General features: G+C 56.6%; 1 protein-coding gene across 2 annotated transcripts in view; it reads right to left on the bottom strand.

Annotated features, from left to right (window-relative positions):
• Positions 1–2776: 2776 nt before the first annotated feature.
• The window catches only part of SLC9A1 (solute carrier family 9 member A1), a 52230-nt gene continuing 32790 nt past the window's right edge, over positions 2777–22216 (bottom strand). The window contains exons 2-12 of one of the 2 annotated variants that reach the window (XM_086330389.1): positions 16114–16574; positions 12609–12859; positions 11465–11682; positions 10121–10323; positions 8122–8211; positions 7595–7665; positions 7297–7470; positions 6964–7078; positions 6697–6798; positions 5216–5288; positions 2777–4627 (exon numbers count right to left, since the gene is read on the bottom strand). In XM_086330389.1, coding sequence (XP_086186515.1) covers positions 4281–4627; positions 5216–5288; positions 6697–6798; positions 6964–7078; positions 7297–7470; positions 7595–7665; positions 8122–8211; positions 10121–10323; positions 11465–11682; positions 12609–12859; positions 16114–16574 — 2105 coding nt within the window. In that variant the 3' untranslated portion in view covers positions 2777–4280. The remainder of the gene's footprint in view (positions 4628–5215; positions 5289–6696; positions 6799–6963; positions 7079–7296; positions 7471–7594; positions 7666–8121; positions 8212–10120; positions 10324–11464; positions 11683–12608; positions 12860–16113; positions 16575–22216) is intronic. The other variant, XM_086330400.1, reaches the window with a different exon arrangement.

Consider the following 22216-nt stretch of genomic DNA (forward strand, 5'->3'; position numbering starts at 1 on the left):
ATACACACTCACACACACACACACACATTGTAAAGACCCAGGTACACACACACACACACTGTAAAGACCCAGATATACACACACACACACACACACACACACACAGAGTAAAGGCCCAGAGCAGCCAAAGTGCTGGCAGCTGGTGAGAGGACCACGGGAGGGGCGGGAGGAGGAAGGCATGACTGCTAACACAGGTCTCGTGACCAGCTCCCAAAGGGGGTCTGGAGCGGGTTTCTGCTGTTAACCCTCCTCTGCTGTCTTGCTGAAAGAGCCTTGATGATGACTGAGTTAGGTTCCCAGTGAGTGTGACTGAAGGATAACAATGCTGTGGTAAGACAAGGATATGGTGAGCTGATGAGTCTGGTTTTTTTTTTCTCCTGTTAGGGATGAGCTTTCTTTAATAAACCCTTAATTTTAAGAATTGAGGTGAAATTCACATAACGTAAAACAAGCCATTTTAAAGTGGACAGTCAGTGGCATCTGTGCAACCATCACCATGATCTATTTTCAAAGCTCTCTCATTACTCTAAACAGAAGTTCTGTAGCCGTTACGCAATAGGGACACCCATTTTTCATCCGAAGGACGACAGTGAACGGTGAGGGGGAGGAAAGGGAACGGCTCTGCCTCCTCTAAATCCACTCTCCCCTTGTCCCCCTACTGAAGGCTCACCCGTGTGAACTGTGCTCAGTGAAGCCGCTGCCTCCCTTCCCTTCCCCATGGGTCTGACCAAGGGGAGGCGCCAGCAGGATCAAAGTCAGAGCATTTCTCCTCTGGCTCCCTGCCTGGCAGGGGCTGTGTTCTGATCCCTGCAGCTGCAGCTCCAGCAAGGCAGCCCACCCCCCACCCCCCACCGAAGTAACAACTTCTTCCTCTTGCCCTTCAGCTTCCTGTAGTGTGATCCCCTTGAGTCCCATCCCTGCTAAGTTCCCTTAACCCTGCCCACACCTCTGTAAAGAATTCCTTAGTTGAAGGTTCTTTAGTAACCCTTTGAGTGTTCCATCCATTTCTTGCTGGGACACTGTTACAGGAATGGATGCTGTGGTCCCTCCCTATGGTCTTTTTGATACCCATCACTTCAGATTTTATGGATCAAACCAGGTCCATTCACAGGTCCCAAGTCTGGGCAAAGGAGATGCTATCCTCCGTAAAGCAGGTCCCAGGGGTGCCTGGGGTGCGTGCCAAGGCCTCACTGCCCTCTGGTGGTCAGCTCCAGAAAGTGCACCTCATGGATCCAACTTCAGCTGAACTAAGCCCACCAGGCACTGTGCTGAGACCATTACACTCCTGAGCATGTTCCATCCAGGGGTTATTGTCCCCACTTTACAATGGAGAGCCTCTCCCTTGCCTGTAGCATAAACCAAAATCTTGACCGTGGGCTGCAAGGTCCCACCTTCACCTCCCTGCCTGTCACTCTCTGACCCAGCCACACCAGCCTTTCTTCAGCTCCTAGGGTGTTCCCACGTGCAGCTCCCAGTTAGAATACTTGGGAACTCGCTGAAGCTCTTCACCGGGCTAACCTCAGCTCATCCTATAGTTCTCTCCTAGGGTATCACGTAGGAAAAGTCCTGCTCAACACCCCTCCTTCCCTTGTCACACAGAGAGAGAGACAGACACACACACACACACACACACACAGACATAGATACACACACACACACACAGGCACATAGATACACACAGAGACACAGAGAGACACACAGACAGAGAGACACACAGACACACACACACACAGAAACACACAGACACACACACAGACAGACACACACAGACAGGCACATAGATACACACACAGACACAGACAGGCACACAGATACACACAGACACGCACACAGAGACAGACACACGGAGACACACAGAGACATATACACACACACACACAGAGACACAGACACATAGATACACACAGACACACACAGACACACGGAGACACACACAGAGACACATACAGAGAGAAACACACACACAGACGCACACACAGCACACAGATACATAGATGCAGAGACACACAGACACATAGATACACACAGACACACACAGAGACACACACACAGGTACATAAATACACACAGACACACACACACAGACACACACATGGAGATACACAGAGACACATAAACACACACCCACAGAGACACACAGACACGCACACATACACACAGAGAGAGACACACGAAGACACACACACAGAGACACACAGACACACACACAGACAGAGACACAGAGACACACAAAGAGACACACACACAGACGCACAGACAGACACACAGATACACAGATGCAGAGACACACAGACACGTAGATACACACAGACACACACACAGACACACACAGACAGGTACACAGACACACATACAGAGACAGACACACAGAGACATACAGACACACACACAGAGACACACAGAAAGAGACACACAGAGACACACACAGACACATAGATACACACAGACACACGCACAGAGACACACAGACACACACAGAGACACACCCAGAGACACATAAACAAACACACACAGACACACGCACAGAGAGACACACACATGGCTTTCCTGGCAGGACTGGTGAGCGCTGCTCTGCGTCAGAAGGAGCCGAGGGCTGGGAGCCTCCTGCTCTGCTCTGCTCGCGCCTGTGCCCCTGGTGCTGGGGCCACGGGAACCGGCACACCAGCGCCTGACACGGACTAAGTGTCTCTCTGTGCTGGCCACTGAGCCAAGTCCTTCGGGTGCTTGGGCCACCTTCCTCCCCCAAGTCCCTGGTTCCCAGGAAGCAGCCCTCAACTCTATCAAAAACTCACACGGATTTATTAGAATATGAAAAAGATTCGGTTTCTTCTGTACAGGCGGCAGAGCGGCAGCAGCTGTGGTGGCTTTGAACATGGTTGTCAACGTCACCCTTGCATGGTGACTCCTGCCCAAAACAGCACTTTCATGGAGAGGAGGGGGAGGTGAGCACGCTCTGCCCAGGCCACTGGGGAGGGGATGCTCTGACTATTGCACGATCCTGGGGAAAGGAGTACCCTAGAGAGAAGAACAGAGATCACTAGGCCTGGGCCGGGCCCATGGTGGCCATGGGAGTAGGCATGTATTTCTGAGAGCAAAGGCCTCTGGGGCCAGGGCTCCGCTCACCCACCAGCCCTGGCCAGTGGGAGATGCTCAGGGGACACCCCCGCCCCCCGAGGACAGGGCTCTACAGCAGTGCTTACAAGAGAGGTTCCAGGGGCCAATGGGGGCGGGGAGGGGGAGGAGAGAGAACAGGCCAGCAGGAGCTGAGGACCAAGCCTAGAAGAAGGTCCCAAGAGGCCCAGCATCTATGAGTTAGAGAAAGTCACGATGGGGTGTCCGTGTGTGTGTGTGTGTGTGTGTGTGTTGGGCATGGGGGGTGGTGAGGTCATTTCTGAAATCAGAGCCCTGTGTACAGAGGACTGATTTGGGGAAGTGTTGGGCAGACAGGCACGTATGCGGATGTGTGGTGCTCTGGAGTTAGGATGGCAGGAGTTCTGTTCAGGCAGAGGTTTCAAAATGTTTTAAAAACAGGAATGCCCTCTGTGCAAATAGAATCGTACATGGAAGTGTGAACAAACAAAACAGATAAAAAGGCAGCACTCTCTGGAACTCCGATCAGCAGCCCCTGAAGGGCCCAGTGGTCCCCGCTGGAGCCCAGTTTGGAGAAGCTGAGTCCCAGCTCCAGACAGAGCTCAGAGGTGCCCTCAGCCTGCAGCTCTGAGTAAGGACAGGTCAGGTGAGGTGGCCAGGGTGAGAGCCGGCAGGGGGACAGCATGGCCACGGTCCCCAACCTCTCCCCAAGTCCAACGCCTGGTCCCCTAGTCTCTTCCCTGTTAATGGAGGCCCCGGCTCCTTCCCTTCCCAGGAGGGACCAAGGCTGAGCCAGAGGCTCTTTGGTTAGAAACTAAGATTGACTTGAATGAGTAGGGTGACGGAATGGGAGGGGCCCCGCAGAGGTCTAGGGGACTCAGAGGCCCTGGTCCAGGTAGGGAGAGAGCTTGGCTTGGGAGGGGACAGGGTTTGCCTCACAGCCAGGCAGGTCCACCTCCAATGGATGGATCTGGAAGGCAGTTCTGGCGGGAGGGAGGGCGCTTCCCAGGAGGCAAGGGGAAGCCGTGCTGCGGTGGGGGCTGTGGGCCCAGCTGCCATGCGGTGGGGGAGGGCCGGGGCCAGTTCAGGTCGGGAAGGAGGAGGGGAACCCCGCCCTCGCCCCCCGCCAGCAGCCCTAGCTCTGGTGGGAGAGTCCATGGTGGGAGGGCACCGCCCGCTGGCCCCCCGTGCTACTGGCCCTTGGGGATGAAAGGCTCTCCCTCCCCAGGCTCGGGGTGGGGGCCTGGGTCACTGAGGCAGCGCTGTATCCTCTGAGAGCTGGGGCTGTCGCTCGGTGCCGGGGTGAAAACATCGTCGGTGCCCGGGGATGAGGGCTCCTTGGTCCGCATCGTAAGGCCCCCATCGGGGTCCTCGTCGTCCTCCTCCTCCTCAGCCAGCCTTCCAGGATCCCGGCTCAGCCCCAGGACCTTGCCCTTCAGCTCCTCGTTCACCAGGTCCACAGACTCAGGCGACTGCGGGGAGGCCGGGTCGATGGTGATCACAGGCAAGTCGGCCTTGGGCTCATAGGCCAGCGGGTCTGCAAACCAAGAGCAAGGAGCACGCTGGCTTCCGGCCCTGGGTCCTCCCAGTGTGTGGCTCACCTCTGCCCACGCCAGTGGCTCCCAAAGAGACTGCCTGTGAGTGCAGTCATCCTGGTATGCTTCAAATCACTCCAAATGGGCCTTTTATGAATCCTGTCACCTGGCCAATAGTTCCTCCTCCCCTCGGACTGCTCTCCAAGGTAGGACTGTGCGCCCCTGCTCAGCCCTGGGGCTCCCATAGGAGTCCCTGCTCCGACAAAGAGTTTAGGCTCCCTCCTGAGTCCCCCGTCCTGGAAGGCCTGCCTTGGTCCCCCACATGTCAGAGAGCCCAACAGTGCAGCCCCCTCTGGCCTCCCTATGGGCACCCAGCTCCTCAGCGTGAGCCCCCCCCGTGGAGCACTCTTTCCCTGGGGAGGACGGCAGGGCTACTCTTTTGGGGGGCCCCCCTCTGGTGAACCCCCAACTCCACCTGACATAGGAGGAGCTCACGGCTTGGCCCGTGAGAAGCCCGTCCTCCCTGCAGGCTCTCTGAGGCCCGTGCCCAGCCTCGAGGCCCCTCGCCGGGCCCCCACGGCCTGCCTCACCTGAGCCAATGCGGGCCCGAGACATGGTGGGCGAGTCCAGCTTGTGGGCCGGCACGGTCAGGTAGTTGCTGATCTGACAGAGGAAGAGCAGATGGGGGCAGGGGGGTGAGCAGAGGCGGCTCCTCTGGATGGCGCCCCTGGCCGGTGGCCGCACACCCTTCCTTTGGGTGCCCGGGGTGCCCACACCTATTCTGCCCATACCCGTGGAGCCTGGGCCAGTGCTGGGTCCTGAGGGCTTGGCCCAGCCTCTTGTCGAGCTCTGGGGTGACCTTGGACACCCCTACACTGTCCCACCTCTCCCGTGGGGACACCAGCCCAGCCTCTAGCTCCGGCCCTCATCTGCCCCTAAGGACAGACCCACCATCAACTCAGGAATGTCACCCGGGCCCTGGATGACCCCCGGGTTTCTCAGTGCAACACGCTATGACTGAACTCAGCTACTTCTTTTCTTTCAAAACCTGCTCCTTCCTCCGTGTCCCCTCAACCACCCCACCCGCCTACCCCAATCAAAGGCCAGACGTGACCCCTGCCTCCTTTTCCCCTTCCCTCGGTCCCACCTCAAACTGGTAACCAAGTCTTGCCACTCCAACCTCCTAAATGTCCCTTGAATTCTGCCTGCTCCTCCCCTCCCCCTGCCACCCCCCCTAATCCACCCGCACCCCTTCCCATGTGCTTCCCTTACTGAGAACCCTTCATGACTTCTCCATGCTTTGGAAGGAAGCCCAAACCCTTAACGCCATTAACGAGCTTCCTTGAAAGCTGAGCCCCCTGTGTGTGGTCAGGAACTTATGCAGTTTCTTCCCTTCTGCCTGGCCCTTCCCCTGACCACACTCCCTCCCCTGTGACTCTCATTCCTAAGCGCACTCTGACCACTTCCTTGTTTGAGGTGCTCAGAGCCCCTTGCACTTCCGGTTCTGCCCGGGGCCACTGTGTGCTCCATAAGGGAGGGACTGGGCTGATTCACCACCCGATTCACGGAGGCAGTTCTGCCGCGTGGCACTTAAGGAGAGCTCTGCAAATATTCTCCTGAACGAATGAATGGAGGCATGCGTGTCTTTGCCTTCTGATTCTGAGCCTTAGTTTTCTCACTAGAAAATGAGAGGTTAGAGCACATGGACAGACTCTTCTAGATCTGATACCCAAGGACACAGTGGGGAAGGGGGGCCTCTTTGCTGCTCTGAGTGGAGAAGAGGTGGAGAAAGCAGCTTTCTGGAACTTTCCCTGGGGCTCAGCCTTTGAAACACATGGGGGGTATGTGTGCGTGTTCGGTTGCCAAGTTGTGTCTGACTCTGCAACCCCATGGACTGGGGAGCCTGGAGGGCTGCAGTCCATGGAATTTTCCAGGCGAGAACACTGGGGGAGGCCAAAACACCAGATGGGAGTGGCTCTGTCTCCCAGAGGGCTGGCTGGGGGTGATGCAGGCAGAGGAAGAGACCAGGTTCCCAGAGAAAGGCAGGAGCCGGCTCCAGCTTTGGACACACCTTCTGCTCCAGTTGCCTGGCCTTCTGTCTCCGGAGCAGCATCTGGTTCCAGGCCTCCTCGTAGGGGTCGGCCACCAGCGTGTGTCTGTTGTAGGACCGCAGCTGTGGGAGGAACAGCTGTCAGGCAGGCCCAGCCAGGGCCCAGAAGCTGGGACTGGAGGGGCTGGGGTGGCTCTGGGCATGTGGAGCGGAGGCGGGTGGGGCGGGGTGGGGGCGGGGGCCTCCTCTGCAGTAAGTGAAGTGGGCCGGGCAGGGGCAGCCCCTCACCCGCTGCCTGGTCTTCTGCAAGTTGTTCCTCAGGATTTTGCGGATCTCCTCTTCCTTGTCCTTGGACAGTGCTGGCAGGATGCGCTCCGCCGGCAGGGACTTGGGGTGGATGTTCCTGGGATAACGGGGCACAGATGAGAAAATTCCTGGGACTCTGGGGGCTGGGCCGGGCCAGAAGGGTCCCCTGGGGATGATCCGGTTGGGTGCACCAAGCCTGGGTCCTCAGTATGATCCGCCCGCCCGGTGGAGTGACCTAGGGACCCGCTCCAGGTGGGTATTGAGGGGTAAGCGTGTGGCTTGCAGACGCGGCCGGGGTTGGCCATTAGCACTCACTGCATGGAGACGGTGGAGACGGCCGAGGGGATCTTGCCCATGCCTCCACTTTCCACCAGCTCGATAGCTTGCTTCATCTCCATCTTGTGGTAGAAAGCGATGAGCTGGGGCTCCTTGGAGCGCTCACCGGCTATCAGACACTTCTTCACGTACTTCTTATTAAACCGGTTGAGCCTGGTGGGAGGCAGGAGGAGATGGGTGAAGCTGGCTCCTGCAATGGGAAGATGCCCAGGGCCCCGGCGGGGGAGACCCTTACCAGCCCCTCCCCGCCCTCCTGCCCACCAGGCCTGCCACCTACTTGTCTTTCCAGTGGTGGTGGCCGTAATGACCACAGATGTCCTCGATGCCTGTCAGAAGGTGGTCCAGGAACTGAAACGTGCCCAGGGCCAGGTCAAGCCTCACTACTGGGCTCCTCCCGGACCAAGACTCCTGAGTGGGCCCCCACCTTCCACCCCAGCACTGCTCTGCTCAACCCAGCCCTGTAGTTCCAGAAGCAGCCAGGAGGTGGCGCCCACACCCCACTCATCCTGAATCCCTGTGGACCCCTCCAGCACTCTGCCTCTGGGGCCCAGCTGAACCCTCTTCTCTGAACCCACTCGTGCCCAGCACCTGGGCCAGGTTCCTGCAGAGGCAGAGGCGGCATGACGCCCCCTCCTCAGGTTCCTGGCTGCTCACACCACCCCTCCCTATGGGGTGACCCGGTGACCTCAGGAGGCATTGGATGAGGGAGGAGGGCTGACTGAGGATGTGGATGCAAGGCCTAGCCGACCCCTAGCTCCCTAAGCCTCCTCCTGCAGCACAGGGCCCAGGCCCAGCTGCCGGTACCTGCGTGTGGATCTCCTCGTTGATAGAACGCTTCGTTTCTTGCTTTTTCTTCACAGCCAGCAGGTCTACCAGGGGCCGAATGGTCATGCCCTGGGGGGCGGGTGGGTGTCAGGCACTCCAGTCCTGCCACCTTGGCAGGGAGGCCACAGAGGTCCCCCACCCTAAGGTCCCTGAGCCTGGGATGCCCTTTGCTCTGACGTCCCCAATCTCCCAACAGCCAAGCTGTGGTTATATTAAGCCCACTTATTCCTGAAGACATAGCCAGGGGGTTCATATCCAGCCAAGGGACTCACACACAGGTCAGCTAGCCCGGGCCAGAGTTCAAGTGTGAGTTCCACCACAAATGTGCTCTGTCACCTAACAGGGAGGACCACCTCTGCTCTGGCCCCCTTGCACGTTTTTGACCCAGAAGGACCCAGTAAGGACAGCAGTAGCTCATCTAACTGCACGCTTGTTGAATGCCAGGGCCAGTGGTGTTTTTACTGGAATTAGCATTTCAATACCTACGATGACCCCTTCCTTGTCCCCATTGTACAGATGAGGAAACTAAGACCGAGAGAGGTCAAGTAACTCCCTAAGGTCTCACAGAAGTAGTAAAGCTGGATTCAAACTCAGGCAGGGAGGTCCCTACCTCAATGCTGCATTCATTAAAAACTGGCTCAGTAAACCAACTGCAAAATCAAGGTGGTAAAGTATTTTTGAAGATGGAGGCAGGGCAAGATGATCAAAGAGGCAGCCTCTTCTCCTTTTAAAAGACAGAAGACAAGTCCAGCCCCAGAAGTTTGCTCTACGCTGTGTTCTCTGGAGAAGGCAATGATGTTTCCCATTGAGGGCTTGTCCAGGGTTATTATCCAGGACAGACGGAGCAGGTGGTAGAGAAACACATGGACAAGCACACAGATGAAGTGTTTCTCACTTGCCCAAAGTCACGGGTCAGACAACGAGAAATGATTTACATCATCTCAGGCTGGGCTCCCTCAGGGACTCAAGGGGTGGGTGAGGTTTCAGCGAAGCCTGGTTGTTCAAATGCACAGAAATCACAGCCAGCAGCTGCAAGGATTCTTCAGGATCATCTGGTCCAGTCCCCCCACCTCACAGATGGGGATCTGAGACCCAGAGATGGGAGGAGCATCTTTCCAGGGTCACACTGACAGCAGCAGAGCTCTGGCTAACGACTTCCTACGGCGCAGCTCGGGGGTCGTTTCACCTTTCCAGTCCTCATGTTGTGTGGCTGCTGCTGCTGCTGCTAAGTCGCGTCAGTCGTGTCCGACTCTGTGCGACCCCATAGACGGCAGCCCACCAGGCTCCCCCGTCCCTGGGATTCTCCAGGCAAGAACACTGGAGTGGGGTGCCACTGCCTTCTCCAATGCATGAAAGTGAAAAGTGAAAGTGAAGTCCCTCAGTCGTGTCCGACTCTTAGCGACCCCATGGACTGCAGCCCACCGGGCTCCTCCGTCCCTGGGATTCTCCAGGCAAGAGTACTGGAGTGGGGTGCCACTGCCTTCTCCAATGCATGAAAGTGAAAAGTGAAAGTGAAGTCACTCACTCTTAGCGACCCCATGGACTGCAGCCCACCGGGCTCCTCCGTCCATGGGATTTTCCAGGCAAGAGTCCTGGAATGCCATGTTGTGCTACTGTCCCCATTTGATTGATGTAGAAACTGAGACCCTAAGATATTAAACCACTTCCCTAAATCCCTACCATGAACTTCATGGTCCTGCTGACTGCACCTATCCCTCTCAATGCTACCTGGGCTCCTAACTGAGCTGGGCAGGATCACTCCACAATGACGCATGACCAAACTTTCCCTTTACAATTGAGCAAACTGAGGCCCAGAAAGGTGGACTGGCTTGTCCAGGGCTACACGAGGTATTGATGGAGCTGGAACTACAACCCATGTTCCCCGCCACCCCCACCCCCCGCCCCGCTCGGTCATGTGCTTCCTCTTTCCTGGCAGAGTCAGGGCCCCCGGGCAGGGCTGCTCCGCCCTGTCCAGCACCTGCACAAAGACGGTGAAAAAGATGACGGTGATGATGGCCGTGAGGAACAGGTCACACATAGGGAAGTGCTTCTTGTCCAGGAGGTAGCCCAGGGAGAAGGCGATGGCCCCTCGCAGGCCCCCGTAGGCAATGATGAACTGGTCCTTGGGGGTCAACTTCACGATGCGGAACTTGTTGATGAACCAGGTCAGGCCCAGCACGCCTGCCAGGGAGGGGAAGCGAGGGGTCAGGTTGTCCCAGCCCCTCATGGCTTCTGCAGCTGGGAGATTTTCTCTGTCTGGAGGAAGCCTCCACTGGTAAACCCACCCAGCTAACTCATATCTCAGGTCCCTCAGTCCAAGGTGCTCCTAATCCCTCAATCCAAGAGTTGGGTGGATCTTTAAGGGAGGTCCCTCAACCTGTGTACACTTTAGAGACATTATAGAGGCCTCCAGGAGCTGGAGGGCAGAAGGGCACCAGGAAAAGAGATGAGACAAGACTGGCTACAAGTTGATACCTATTAAATATGATAGGTACACAGGGCCTACTTTTCTATGTGTTTGATATTTTCTGTAATAAAAAGTTGTTTAAAAATGCTAGGGCTTCCCTGGCAGTCTGGTGGTTAAGACTTCATGCTTGCACTGCAGGGAGCACGGGTTCGATTCTTGGTTGAGGAACTAAGAGCGCATGTGCAGCATGGCCAGAAAAAAAAAAAAAACTGCAGAGGGAGGATGGAGTCCAATCTCAACCCCATAGCCCCAGAATCTCCAGAGGATGAGGCCCAGGATGAAAGGGTTTTTAAGACAGTACAGCAAGTTAAGTGCCATGCCCAGACCTAACCTCAGAGAGGAGGTGAGATCCACGGGCAGAAGCCACATGGTCACTGAGGTATCCAATGTATCCAGAAGGTGAAGCAGCTGCCCAAGGGCCTGAGGCCTGGCGCCCAGGGGTGCCCTGGGGCTGGCAGCAGCAGTTGGGAGGCTCTGCAGAAGACTCCGCAAGTGCCAAAGTCACGCATGGGAAGAGGAGGTGCAAAGACCACAGACCTGAACACAGATCTGGCCCTGGGGGCCTCAGTCCTCTCCTCAGATACTGACTGGCTCAGAGTCCCAGGGTTGCTGATGCCTCTTCCACCCGCACATCATGACTGTTACCCCAGGAGCGTGGCCCTCTGTCCCCTCCAGGGCCCATAAGGGCCTCAGTGCTGCAGGGAGCGGGAATGGGGAAGCCCCCCATCCCACGGGGGCACCAGGAGCAGCCTGGAGCCAAGCCCACCACCTCCACACATAGCATGCACCTGGCTGCCACGTGCACGCACCCCCTGTCACGTGCACACACACCCCTCCCCGGGCCCGGCCACTCACCCAGCACTCGGGCGATGAGGCAGAAGAGCAGGGTGCTGATGACAAACGTCCAGTTCCAGTGGTGGGAGCCGGCCACAGTGGAGACGCCCAGGAAGATGAAGATGAGGGTTTCACTGACGCTGCTCCACATTTTGAGGAAATACTTGATGGTCGTGTGGGACTTGTGGGAGATGTTGGCCTCCACGTAGGGGCGCATCACCACGCCCGAGGCAATGAGTCTGGGGGTCAGGGGAGGAAAGAGCGGGGAGCGGGGTTCAAAGTCGAGCCACACCCTCCCAGGGCGCCTCCAGCACCAGAGAGGCAGGCAGGGGCCGGGCACCTGAGCTCCTCTCATGGGTCAGACACCTCTGCCGGCTTCCAACCCCTGTTGTCAATACTCTCAGCCAACCCTGCAGACACTGGTATATTCTGGCATTTTCCAGACGAGAGATCTGAGACATGCAGAAATAAAGTCACCTGCCCACGGTCACACTGCCAGGGAGTGGCAGAGCTAAGACACGAACAAAAGAAGTTCTGCCCGGCTCCTAAGCCTGGGCCTTTTCCCCGAGGCCACACAGCCTCTCCACCTGACAGAGGTCACGTCTTTGGCCACAGGTTTATCCTCCAGAGTGTGGGGTCCCCTTAACACCCGGGGGTCCCCACAGAGAGCTGTCTTCCGGGCGGCAGCCCAAGCCCTTCCCAGCCTGGCACCTACACTTGGGGTTCACTCCCGCTGGCCCAGCCTCCTCATTGTCACCCTCCATCCCCATCCCCCAATCCAGCCTTGACACTTCCAGTGACTTCTCCTAGCGGGAGCACCTTAGCACAACTTCCCCGCCGCCCCCCCAACCCCAACTGCAAGATGCAGCTGGGGCCTCAGGACCCCCAAAGCAAGGGAAGCCTCGCGCCCCCTCACTAGAGCTGCTGAGAGGAGTAGTGGGCGCGAGTGCCTGCGTCCGGAGACTGCCAAGGGCCTCCCTTTGTAACAAAAGAAAAGAAGAAATGGCTGGGGTGAGGCTTTCCAGAAGCCTCACTCTGTGCTTCCGGGCAGCCCTGAGACCTGAAGCCTGGATCTGGGGGGCTGGGCCCTGGGGAGCTCCCTTTGACCTTCCAAGCCCGGGGGGTCTGAGTTGGCGCCCCGCCTCCACGCCACGCCCAGACTCACGCCATGATGCCTGACAGGTGGAAGAGCTCGGCCGACAGGTAGGCCATGTAGCTGTAGAGGAAGACGAAGAGCGGCTCGATGACGCGGATGCGGGAGGTGAAGCGGGAGGTGAAGGCTGCGATGACCCCGTAGACCACGCCCACGAACACCCCACCCAGGGACACCACGAAGAAGCTCAGGAAGCCGAGGATGATGTCCACGATGCCCACGCGGTCGTAGTTGGCAAACTCCTCAAAGAGGTGATACAGGACCTGGGAAGGGTGTGTAGGCTGGTCGGCAGGGGGGCGGGCACCCTGCCCCATGGCTCCTGGGGGTCACCCAGGGTGATTCTGTCCCCTCTGTTGACCACAGCCAAGAGGTGGCAGAGGGGTCTGGGGCCCAGAGGGTCTTTGGGCCTGCAGTGGGCTGTGCAGAGAAAGAACCGGCTCTGCAGCCAAACCACCTGGGTTGAAATTCTGACTGCTGCTCCCCAGCTGTACACATGGGGCAAATGACTCAATCTCCCTGCGCTTCAGTTTTCCTGTCCAGAAAATGGGGGCAATAGTACCAACCTCACAGGGCTACTGTGAGATTCAATTAGTTAATGAGGGCAAATTGCCTATCACAGCATTAGCTGCTATTCACCAAGCTCATCGTGCACGTCCCTGCCTGGATTTCGGTCTTTCCTTTAGCACAAAGCTGGGAAATTCAGATAATTAACTAGAATAGGACTTCTTAACTGCTGAAGCTTTCTAAAAATACACTCGGCCAGCTCATACTCTACTTGGATTGTCTGGAAGTGGGACCCAGAAATCTCTGTTCAACAAGGCCCCCAGGGGGTTGCAATGAACCACCGAGTTCAGGCACTATGGAACCAGAGGCTCTCCACGGCTTCCCCACCTCTGGGCTGGGGAAATAAATGGTCATTGTAACACCACCATCAGACTTTAAGTGGCACTTCATACACTGTAAAGCCCTTTGATTATGGTCATCCTGTTTGCCACACAACAGCCTCATGAGGTAGGCAGGCTAAAGATGCTTGTTCCCTTGCTAAACTAAAGCTCAGAATGGTGAAGTGATGTGCCAGAGGACCCCCCAACCCCCGCCTGGGAGCCAACAGAACTGGGCCCAGAGCTTGGTCCCTGCCAGCAGTGGATGGCCTCCCTGGGGATCCAGCTTTGAGTTTCTATCTACCTCCTCTTAGGTGCTGTCTGCCTGGCCTTCTCCCAGACAGCTCTGCCCGGAAACCAGCCAGGGAGTGTCCAGGCTGAAGGAATGGAGAGGGAGTGGGGAAGAAGACCTGGGGATCCCCGAAACAAACCCTCCAAAGCCCCCAGTACCTGGGCCACATGTGGAAGCAGGGCACCTTTGCTCCAGGGCCAAGGCCTGAGGCCACACAGCTTGGGGCAGCCTTCAGCCCTACCATCTGGGTAATGGGGCATTCACACCCACGCCCAGAGCTCTAGAAAGGGCCCGACTTGGGCCAGGCAGGGAAGGGAGATGCCAAGCACTGGCCAGTCCCCCGTGTGCCTGGACACAGCCGTCTGGGAGATGGGGCAGGGCTCTGGCAGTGCGTTCTCAGCCCTGGGCTACCTAAACCTACTCCTGGCCTGAGGAAATGCTCAGGTCCCTAAGGTGCACTGCCTGGGCCGATGGGGCAGGTGCAGAGGGCAAGGTCCTCACTTCTGGCCCGGCACCACTGTCATTGGGACTACAGAGACAGAGTAGCATAGTGCTAAGCATCTGGACTCTGGACTCAAGACTGTGTACATCTGAACCCCAGGTATATCATTTATCAGCTACTATGATCTTGGACGAGTTCCTTAATCTCCCAGTGCCCCAGTTCCCTCACCCAAAAAACTGGGAAAAATCACCGTGCTAACTTCATGGAGTCTGCGTAGATTAGCTGAGACAATACATGATCAGACAGAACACGAGCAAGGACTCCCACCACTGCCCCTGTCTCGGGGAGGCACGGCCATGGACCCACGGTGGCCAGATGGGGGCATCCACTCTTGCAGCCACGCCCCACTGTTCCCCAAGAGTGCCAGCCTGAACCCCAACATACACCCAGATCTTCTGGGGAGGGCTTCATCTCTGGCACCCACTGCTTTTGCAGGTATGAGTGAGTGTGACTCCCGTCAGAGCCCCGGGAGGACGGCAGGCTCAGGACAACGGTCCCTGCTCCAGAGGAGGAAACAGGCCTGCGTGGCAGCTGTGGGCAAGGGTGGGTGCCCGAGGAGACAGGACAGATGGGCCAGCCCGCGGCTCCCCTGGCTTCACGAGGAGCTGACGGGGCGCCAGGGGAAGAAGCGGGAGAGGAAGCCGAGGCTGTTGGCAGGCGACCACTACCGTCGGTGGCTTCTTTGAGGTGCGGCTTCCTGAGCGGCTGGGAGTGAGGCGGGAGTGCGTGTGCGAGCGTGCACAGGGCGTGCACATGGGTCCGTGAGTTTTCCTGTGCGGGCAGCTGCTCCCTGAGGGGTCCAGCCAGGAGGGGGATGTAGGTGTTTGCACAACACAACACGGGTGTGCACATACACGTACCTGCTTCCTGAGGAAGCCGGCTGGGAGGAAGGGTATGTGGAAACATACACAGCCTTGCCACATGCAGACCCTGCGGTGGGGGTGTCTGTCCTCGCTAGACCTGGCAGGAATGCACTGACTACTCTGCCACATCCCAGCTGTCAAAGGTGAAGCCCAGAGAGGTACAGTCACATGCCTAAGGTCACACAGTAAGCAAGTGGCCAACCCAGACTGACCCACTTTACTTGCCACCTTCTGGAGGTTTTAGAGACAAGGTTCCTTTCCATGAATGCTGCCCCCAAACTCTGCACAAATTAAATTCTAACTTAAGACACGTGTGTGTGTGTGTGTGTGTGTGTGTGTACGCATGCATGCTCAGTCATGTCCAACTCTGGCTGCAGCCTACCAGGCTTCTCTGTCCCTGGGATTTCCCAGGCAAGAATACTGGTGTGGGTTCCTCCTCTGGGGGATCTTCTCAACCCAGGGATTGAACCTGCATTTCCTGCATTGGCAGGTGGGTTCTTTACCACTGAGCCACCTGGGAAGCCCTAGCTTAAGATACAGCTACCAAGAAAGCTAAAATGCCCCTCAGAGACTAACTGGTCTATAAAGGGTAAACTGAGGTACAAAGAGGATAAGTCATTTAACCAAGATCATATCAGAGTGCATCAGGGACAGAGCATACGACCTGGTCAGGCCGAGCTCAGGCCCTGCAGTCAGATAGACCTGGCTTCTAATTTCAGTTCTATCTATTCTACTGAGTTATTTAACCTCATTAAGCTTGACTCCTTCTCTGCAAAGTGAGACTAAGAAGCACCTCTTAACGTAGTCAGGAGGATAACTGAGATAATCCTTGCCGGTGCCCAGCACGATGGCCACACATAGCAGGCAGGGCTGGACACTTGCTGTCTTACTATCGTGAGCCGGGGGATGTGGGATTCACTCTGGACCTGGGCTTGGGTCTGGGTCTTGCGTGCCCCGGGGCGTGGCCCCTGCCTCTCACCACAGTGACGGCGTCATTGAGCAGGGACTCCCCAAACACAAGGATGTGGAGCAGCTCGTTGATGTGAATCTCCTCGAAGACGGCCAGCACGGCCACGGGGTCCACGGCCGAGATGATGCTGCCGAACAGCAGGTTCTCCAGAAGGCCGATGTTGTTGATCTGCTCGCCACCCACCAGGCACACGGCGTACATGAGGCCACCCAGGAAGAAGGCGTTCCACAGCGTGCCCACCACGGCGAAGATCAGGATGGTGCCCAGGTTCTCCGTGAACTGCCGCAGCGGCAGGAAGTAGCCGGCATCCAGGATGATGGGCGGCAGCAGGAAGAGGAAGAAGACTTCCGACTGCAGGATGGGGGGCGTCTCGCCCACGCCCTTGATCAGACCCCCCACCAGCAGCCCCACCACAATCAGCAGGCAGCTCTCCGGGACAATGCTCGAGATGGTGGGGATCACGTGGAAACCTGCAGAGGGTGAGATAACGGAAGGCCGTGGGCTTGAGGGGAGCCAGGAGAACAGAATATGGCTGGGGCTGAAGGCTAGGGGTAGGACCAAGAGGGGCTCAGGCTTGGTCTCAGGGGGCCGCTCTGTTACTCTCTGAGCCTCAGCCTCCTCGCCTAGAGCTGATAACACCAGCCTCACAGGCTAATATAATGCAGTTATGGGTTATGTTTATACGTAACTGATGTGTAAACTACATGATGATGTTGTTGAAGTGCTTTTTTCAAAGGACATACAGAGGCTCCCTGTCACTGTCATAAAGTAGGAGAAAGAAGCAGGTCTGTATGCCTTCAGAAAGCAGAAATTATACACCGATTACCAAGGCTCCAAGTACCACCCAGTTCCCTGACTGCCCCGTCTGCCCAGGTTAGGGTAGGGGTCCTTCTCTGGTGCCTTCCCCTCTCACAACTTCCATCTGCAATCCTGAGGGCATTACTTAACACCTGAACCCAAGTCATCTGTCCAGGCACAAGTTCATGGAGACGGATGTAAGCTCAAGACCAGGCATAACAATCGAAGAATTCTGTTTAAGGGAAGACATCAAGTTCCCCATCACGGAGGCGTAGAAGCAAAAGGCAGACAATGGTCGGTGGAGAAGTGACACAGGAGACAGGAAGGAGCACAGAGGAATCAAAGACTATCAGCGCAGGAAGGAACCTGGGGATCACACTGCCCGGGGCCTGCAAACGTGCAGCACGCACGCAGCGACTTCCAATCCCAGCTTCGCGTGCTTTCCCGCTGAGCCCAGAGAGATGCTCAGGAAGCCTACAGCAATCAATGGGTTCTGCGCGTGAGACAAAACCTGTTTGCCGTCCTCTTTCTCACCCAATTCCACCCACTTTAAAGAAGGGGCAACTGAAGCTCAGGGAGGGGAAGACTCACCCAAGGTCACACAGCTCATCAATAGTAGAACCAGGACAGAACCCAGGTCTGACCCCACCAGCTTCTATCAAATGCCCCCTTCTTTAAGTCACTCCCTCCTTTCTCCCCATTAAGGTGAAAACGCCCCTCTGCCTGAGACCCACCAACTGTCTCCCCAAGCCAGGTCCTGGCCAGCAGCAGCAGTAGGCCACCCTCTGCAGCCGGCCCCCTTGGTTCCAAACACCAAGCAGGGAAGTGGCAAAAATCCCTTTCAGAGAGGGCCCCTCTCAATGCCAGCTCCGCCCCCAAGCTGCTCATGGGTCTCTGGTTTGTTTTGGGTGAGGAGGTGGGTGGAGAAGACCTGGGACATAACCCCCAAGGTCCGCCTGGTTAGGATGGTCCGCTTGCCACTTTGCTCGAGGTGGAAGCTCTCGCTCTCCTCCCCTCCTTAGCTTGTAAACTCTCTGCAGGCAGATTCCATCTCTGTTTATGATTATGTCCCCAGGGTCGGGGATACAGGAGGTGCTCAACAAGTATCTACTGATCGGAAAATGCAAAGGGCTTGGCCAGGACCCACGTGAATCTCTATAACCTGTCTGGCCAGGCCTCTTCTCTCTTTACCCCTGGAGAAGCCTGGGAAGGAAGAGGAACATCGCTCCCCAGGCCCAGAGCCCTCCTGCTCTCAGGTACTGATCGGGGTGGTGCCAGCAACAAGTCAGGACTCAGTATACCATCCAGGCCCAGAGCCAAGCACCCAGGGCCTGGATGTGACAGGGCCAAGCACCCAGAAGATACAATCGAATCATGTTGGAAAAAAAAAAAAAAACACATCCCCATTCTAGGCCAGGACACTTCAAAACAGACCTGACCCAAAGTCACAGCTTTTAGGCCTTCCCTGGTGGTCCAGTGGTTAAGACTCTGGCTTCCAGTGCCAGGGGGTGTGGGTTCAATCTCTGGTCAGTGAACTAAGATTTCACATGCCGGGTAGTAAGGCCAAAATAGAAAGTCACCACTTTTGTGGAAAAGTCCACTCCTCTTACCCTGCCATGCCCATCCGTCTTTGTCTGTCAGTAACCCTCAGGGTTCGTGTGGCTGGTACACTGCGAAGGGCTAAGTCAGGTTGAGTCCAAGTCTCCCTTGCTCTAAAGATTAAAGTCCAAACTTTCAGCACGCCCTTCATCATCAGGTCTTGCTCATGTCTCATGCTCCCTACTTTCTTTTTTTTTTTTTGACCTCGCCATGCATCTTGTAGGATCTTAGTTCCCTGACCGGGGATTGAACCCAGGCCCTCACAGTGAAAGCACTGAATCCTAACAACTGGTCCACCGGGGAATTCCCCCGACTGCGTATTCTTATGTTTCAACCTTGACAAACTCCTTTCAATTCGCTCAAGTGAGGTACACCCTCTTTGGCCTGCAGAACTTTGCCCAGTCCAGTCTGCCTGCCCAGAACACTGTTCCTCTACCCACACTGTATGTGGCTGACACCATATCCTTCTGGTTCCTCCTCTTCCAGGAAGCATTCCCTGACCACCCCTGCCTGCCTGGGCTAGAGCAGGAGTCCTCTGGTGTGTCCCCCATCATAACCTTTGACCCACAGTCATGACCTGGATTCCTCTTTCTCCCCAACACCCAGTGAGGTCAGACAACGCAGGCAGACGCAGTGAAACAGGACAATGGCACCACACCTGGGACCTGTATCTGCCTTGAGGGAAGACGGACAGCATGGGGGTTTGGGAAGCTTGGGAAGGAAGAGGAACATCCCTCCCTAGACAGGTTATAGAGATTCACGTGGGTCCTGGCCAAGCCCTTTGCATTTTCCGATCAGTAGAAACCCCCATGCTGATCAGTAGTCAGACAGCCAGCTGACTTCCTCAACGCCCCACCGCCACCCCAGAAGCTGAGCAACAAGAGCTGCCACAGGAGTAAACAGAGTCTAAAGAGGCAGCTCAGGGCAAGTGGAGGACAGTGTTCACCTCCACCCAGACTGCTAGGCTTTGAAATTGCCTCACCACCCTCTATGCCATCCATCCAATCCACAGAGCTTTCCTGGCTGCAGGAAGTGCCAGGCAATGCACCAGAGACCAGTAAGCCTCAGCCCACTGGGGGAGCAGAGGGATGATTGTGTGTGTGCGTAACACTCCAAGAGCAATAACATGAAGAACATTCATTACTCCTAAAGGTGCACCAGGAGCCAGGCATATGTCACGTCTTTAGTCCTCACAATACCTAGCCCTGTGGGATAGGTATTGTCCCCATTTTGAAGAAGAGACAGTTGAGGTTTGGCAAGGTTCAGTAGCCTTCCCAGAGTGCAGGGGAGGAGTTCAACTCTAGCTCAGAGCATCTCACTTCAAGTGAGTCGGTCCTCACAGTACCTGGGGCTGGTGCCCTGTCCCCAGAGCAGAAACCCCCAGGTCAGCCCTGCCTCTCGGGGAGCAGAATCCCGAGCCCTGATGGGCAAGGGAATGGGAGGGGAGGAAAGTCCGGGATCCACCCTGGCTCCTGGCCTGTGGGTAGGCTGCACATTACTGGAAAATAGCTTCTGGGGGAGGGGCGGATTCTGTCATCAGGCAAAGCGGAAGGGGGCCTGATGGCCTGTTCTGACTTGTCCCTCTCCAGAGGCCCTGCCTCCACCTGCTGTCCCCACCCTGTACCCCAGAAACTGAGTGAAGTGAAAGGGGGACAGTTGGGCCTCTGGGCCCTTGACCAAGACCCAGCATTGAGACAGGACCTCAAGATGCCACGAAATGAGGCAAAACTTCTGGGCCTGAACTTGTGACAGTGGTGATGTCACCAGGATGGAATCAGGGGTGGGGCAGAGGCCACAAGACTCAGACCCAAGCCGTGAGAGCCGACGCGGACCTCAGAAGCCACCTAGATCCTCCATCACATGGTTGGGGAAACTGAGATGCAGAGAGGGGTGGCGATCTGTCAGGTCACGGCCGGTCCCCCCATGAGGACCCGTGAAGCTAAAGTCCAGGGATCGCTCGAGCCACACGGCCTCCTGCTGGAGCCCCCAGACCTCCCAGAGCAAGGACGGGAGGAGGAGGTCTGGAATTCAACATCTCCCGGCCACGGGGCGAAACCGCCGACTTTGGGGCTGGCTTCCCTTTTTAGGTGAAGAGGTGGGGGCAGGGGAGTGGTGTTTCTCACTCTGCCCGGAGTGGGTGACAGCTGGGCAATGGGGGGCACACACACATGCACACTCACTCTAGCTCTGACACACACTCACTCTGCCCGTTGTCTGACATACACACTCTCTCACGCACATTCCCCCCGCTTTCACTCTCTGACATGCTCTCACACACAGACTCTGACCACACACTCGTTCTCTTACACACCCATGCACACAATTACCTACATTCTTGCTGTCTCTGACACGCACGCTCTGAGACATTCATGCTCACCTGCCCTCTCTGTCTTACAGACACACACACATACTCTTTCTCTGACACACACAGGGAAACTGAACCGGCACGCGACTCAGCTGCAGACTGATGAGGGGCTCTCGGTCCCCGGCAGCCTCTCTGTACTTCACTGTGAGGACGTTTTATTTACATCCCAGACCGTCCCCACCTGCTGAGACTGGGCGCCGTGCAGCAAGCAGGCAAGACTGTCCCACGTTACCCTTGGTTGCCAGGGTGAAGGGATAGCTCAACCCCACTGGCCGCATCTCTCCCCTGGCCTGGCAGTCAGAGGGGTGTGCCAGGAAGAGGGGCCTCCCTGGCCCCCCAGAGCTGGGTCAGCAGGGACCCAGGGGCACATGAGGGGCTCTACCGCCCTAGTTCCTGGCCTGAGGACTGCTCTGGGGCTGCAACTCGGCCAGGTCCCAAGGGATTCCTGGTTGCACAACGACTCCATGTCTTTAACTCCCTCTTCAACTGCCCCAGCAACCAGGCTCCGCTACAGTAATGAAAGCTGATCCCTCCCAAGGAGAGCCTGGCGCTCGACAGTTCACAGCAGCTTGCTCTGCTATGTCTAACTCACCTGCACCTCACCAGGCTCTGGCTGTCACAGCCATCAGCCCCCCAGTGAGGAAACTGAGGCACAGAAAGGCGAAGCAATTTGCTCGAAGTCCAGTGGCTGGCAACCAATTCAAATCCAGGCAGTCTGGCGCCACTCTGGGTTCTCAGCCACTTGCCACATTATCCCTGGTTTTATTCTTATTTTGTTTCTAAGGGGCGCATCAGAACTCGGGACTGAAGAGCCCCAAAGCAGTTCCCAGGGGACCGGAGGTGGTATTTCTTTCCATGAGCTCTTCTCCAGGGAAGTCTTGCTGCAGCTGTTCTTCCGCTCAAGGAAAGACCTTAGGGAACCCCTCCATCTTTTAAGGCTGCCCCCTCTCAGCCGGAAGGGGTCAGTCTTCTCCTAAACTCCTAGGGCAGGAGAATCAGAGGGGCTCTGACTCTTCTAGAGTCAGATTTCTTCTCAGTGTTGAGTCTTCCCACCATCAAGTCGGCTCTGAGGTCCAGATGCAGCTGCTGCCTCAGTAGGCTTGCAGCCAGACCGGCAGAGACAAAGACGTGTGGCACTCGCCACTCTGCCCTGGGTTACAAGCCAGATGTAGTCACTGACTAGTTTGGTGACTTTGGGCAAGTTACATCTCCTACCCTCAGTTTCCCCATCCGTGTAAAAGCCTGTTTCAGAAGGTTTCTGGAACCTAAGAGGACCTAATAAGGGTGAAGAATGGCAAACACTGCTATCTTCAATGTTGGCAAAAAGTGGTTCTATTATTGTTATAATCT

Source organism: Bos grunniens, chromosome 2, assembly GCF_055505025.1.
Source record: "Bos grunniens cultivar Pamir isolate PY7600 chromosome 2, Bosgru_T2T1.0, whole genome shotgun sequence".
Classification (NCBI taxonomy): domain Eukaryota; kingdom Metazoa; phylum Chordata; class Mammalia; order Artiodactyla; family Bovidae; genus Bos; species Bos grunniens.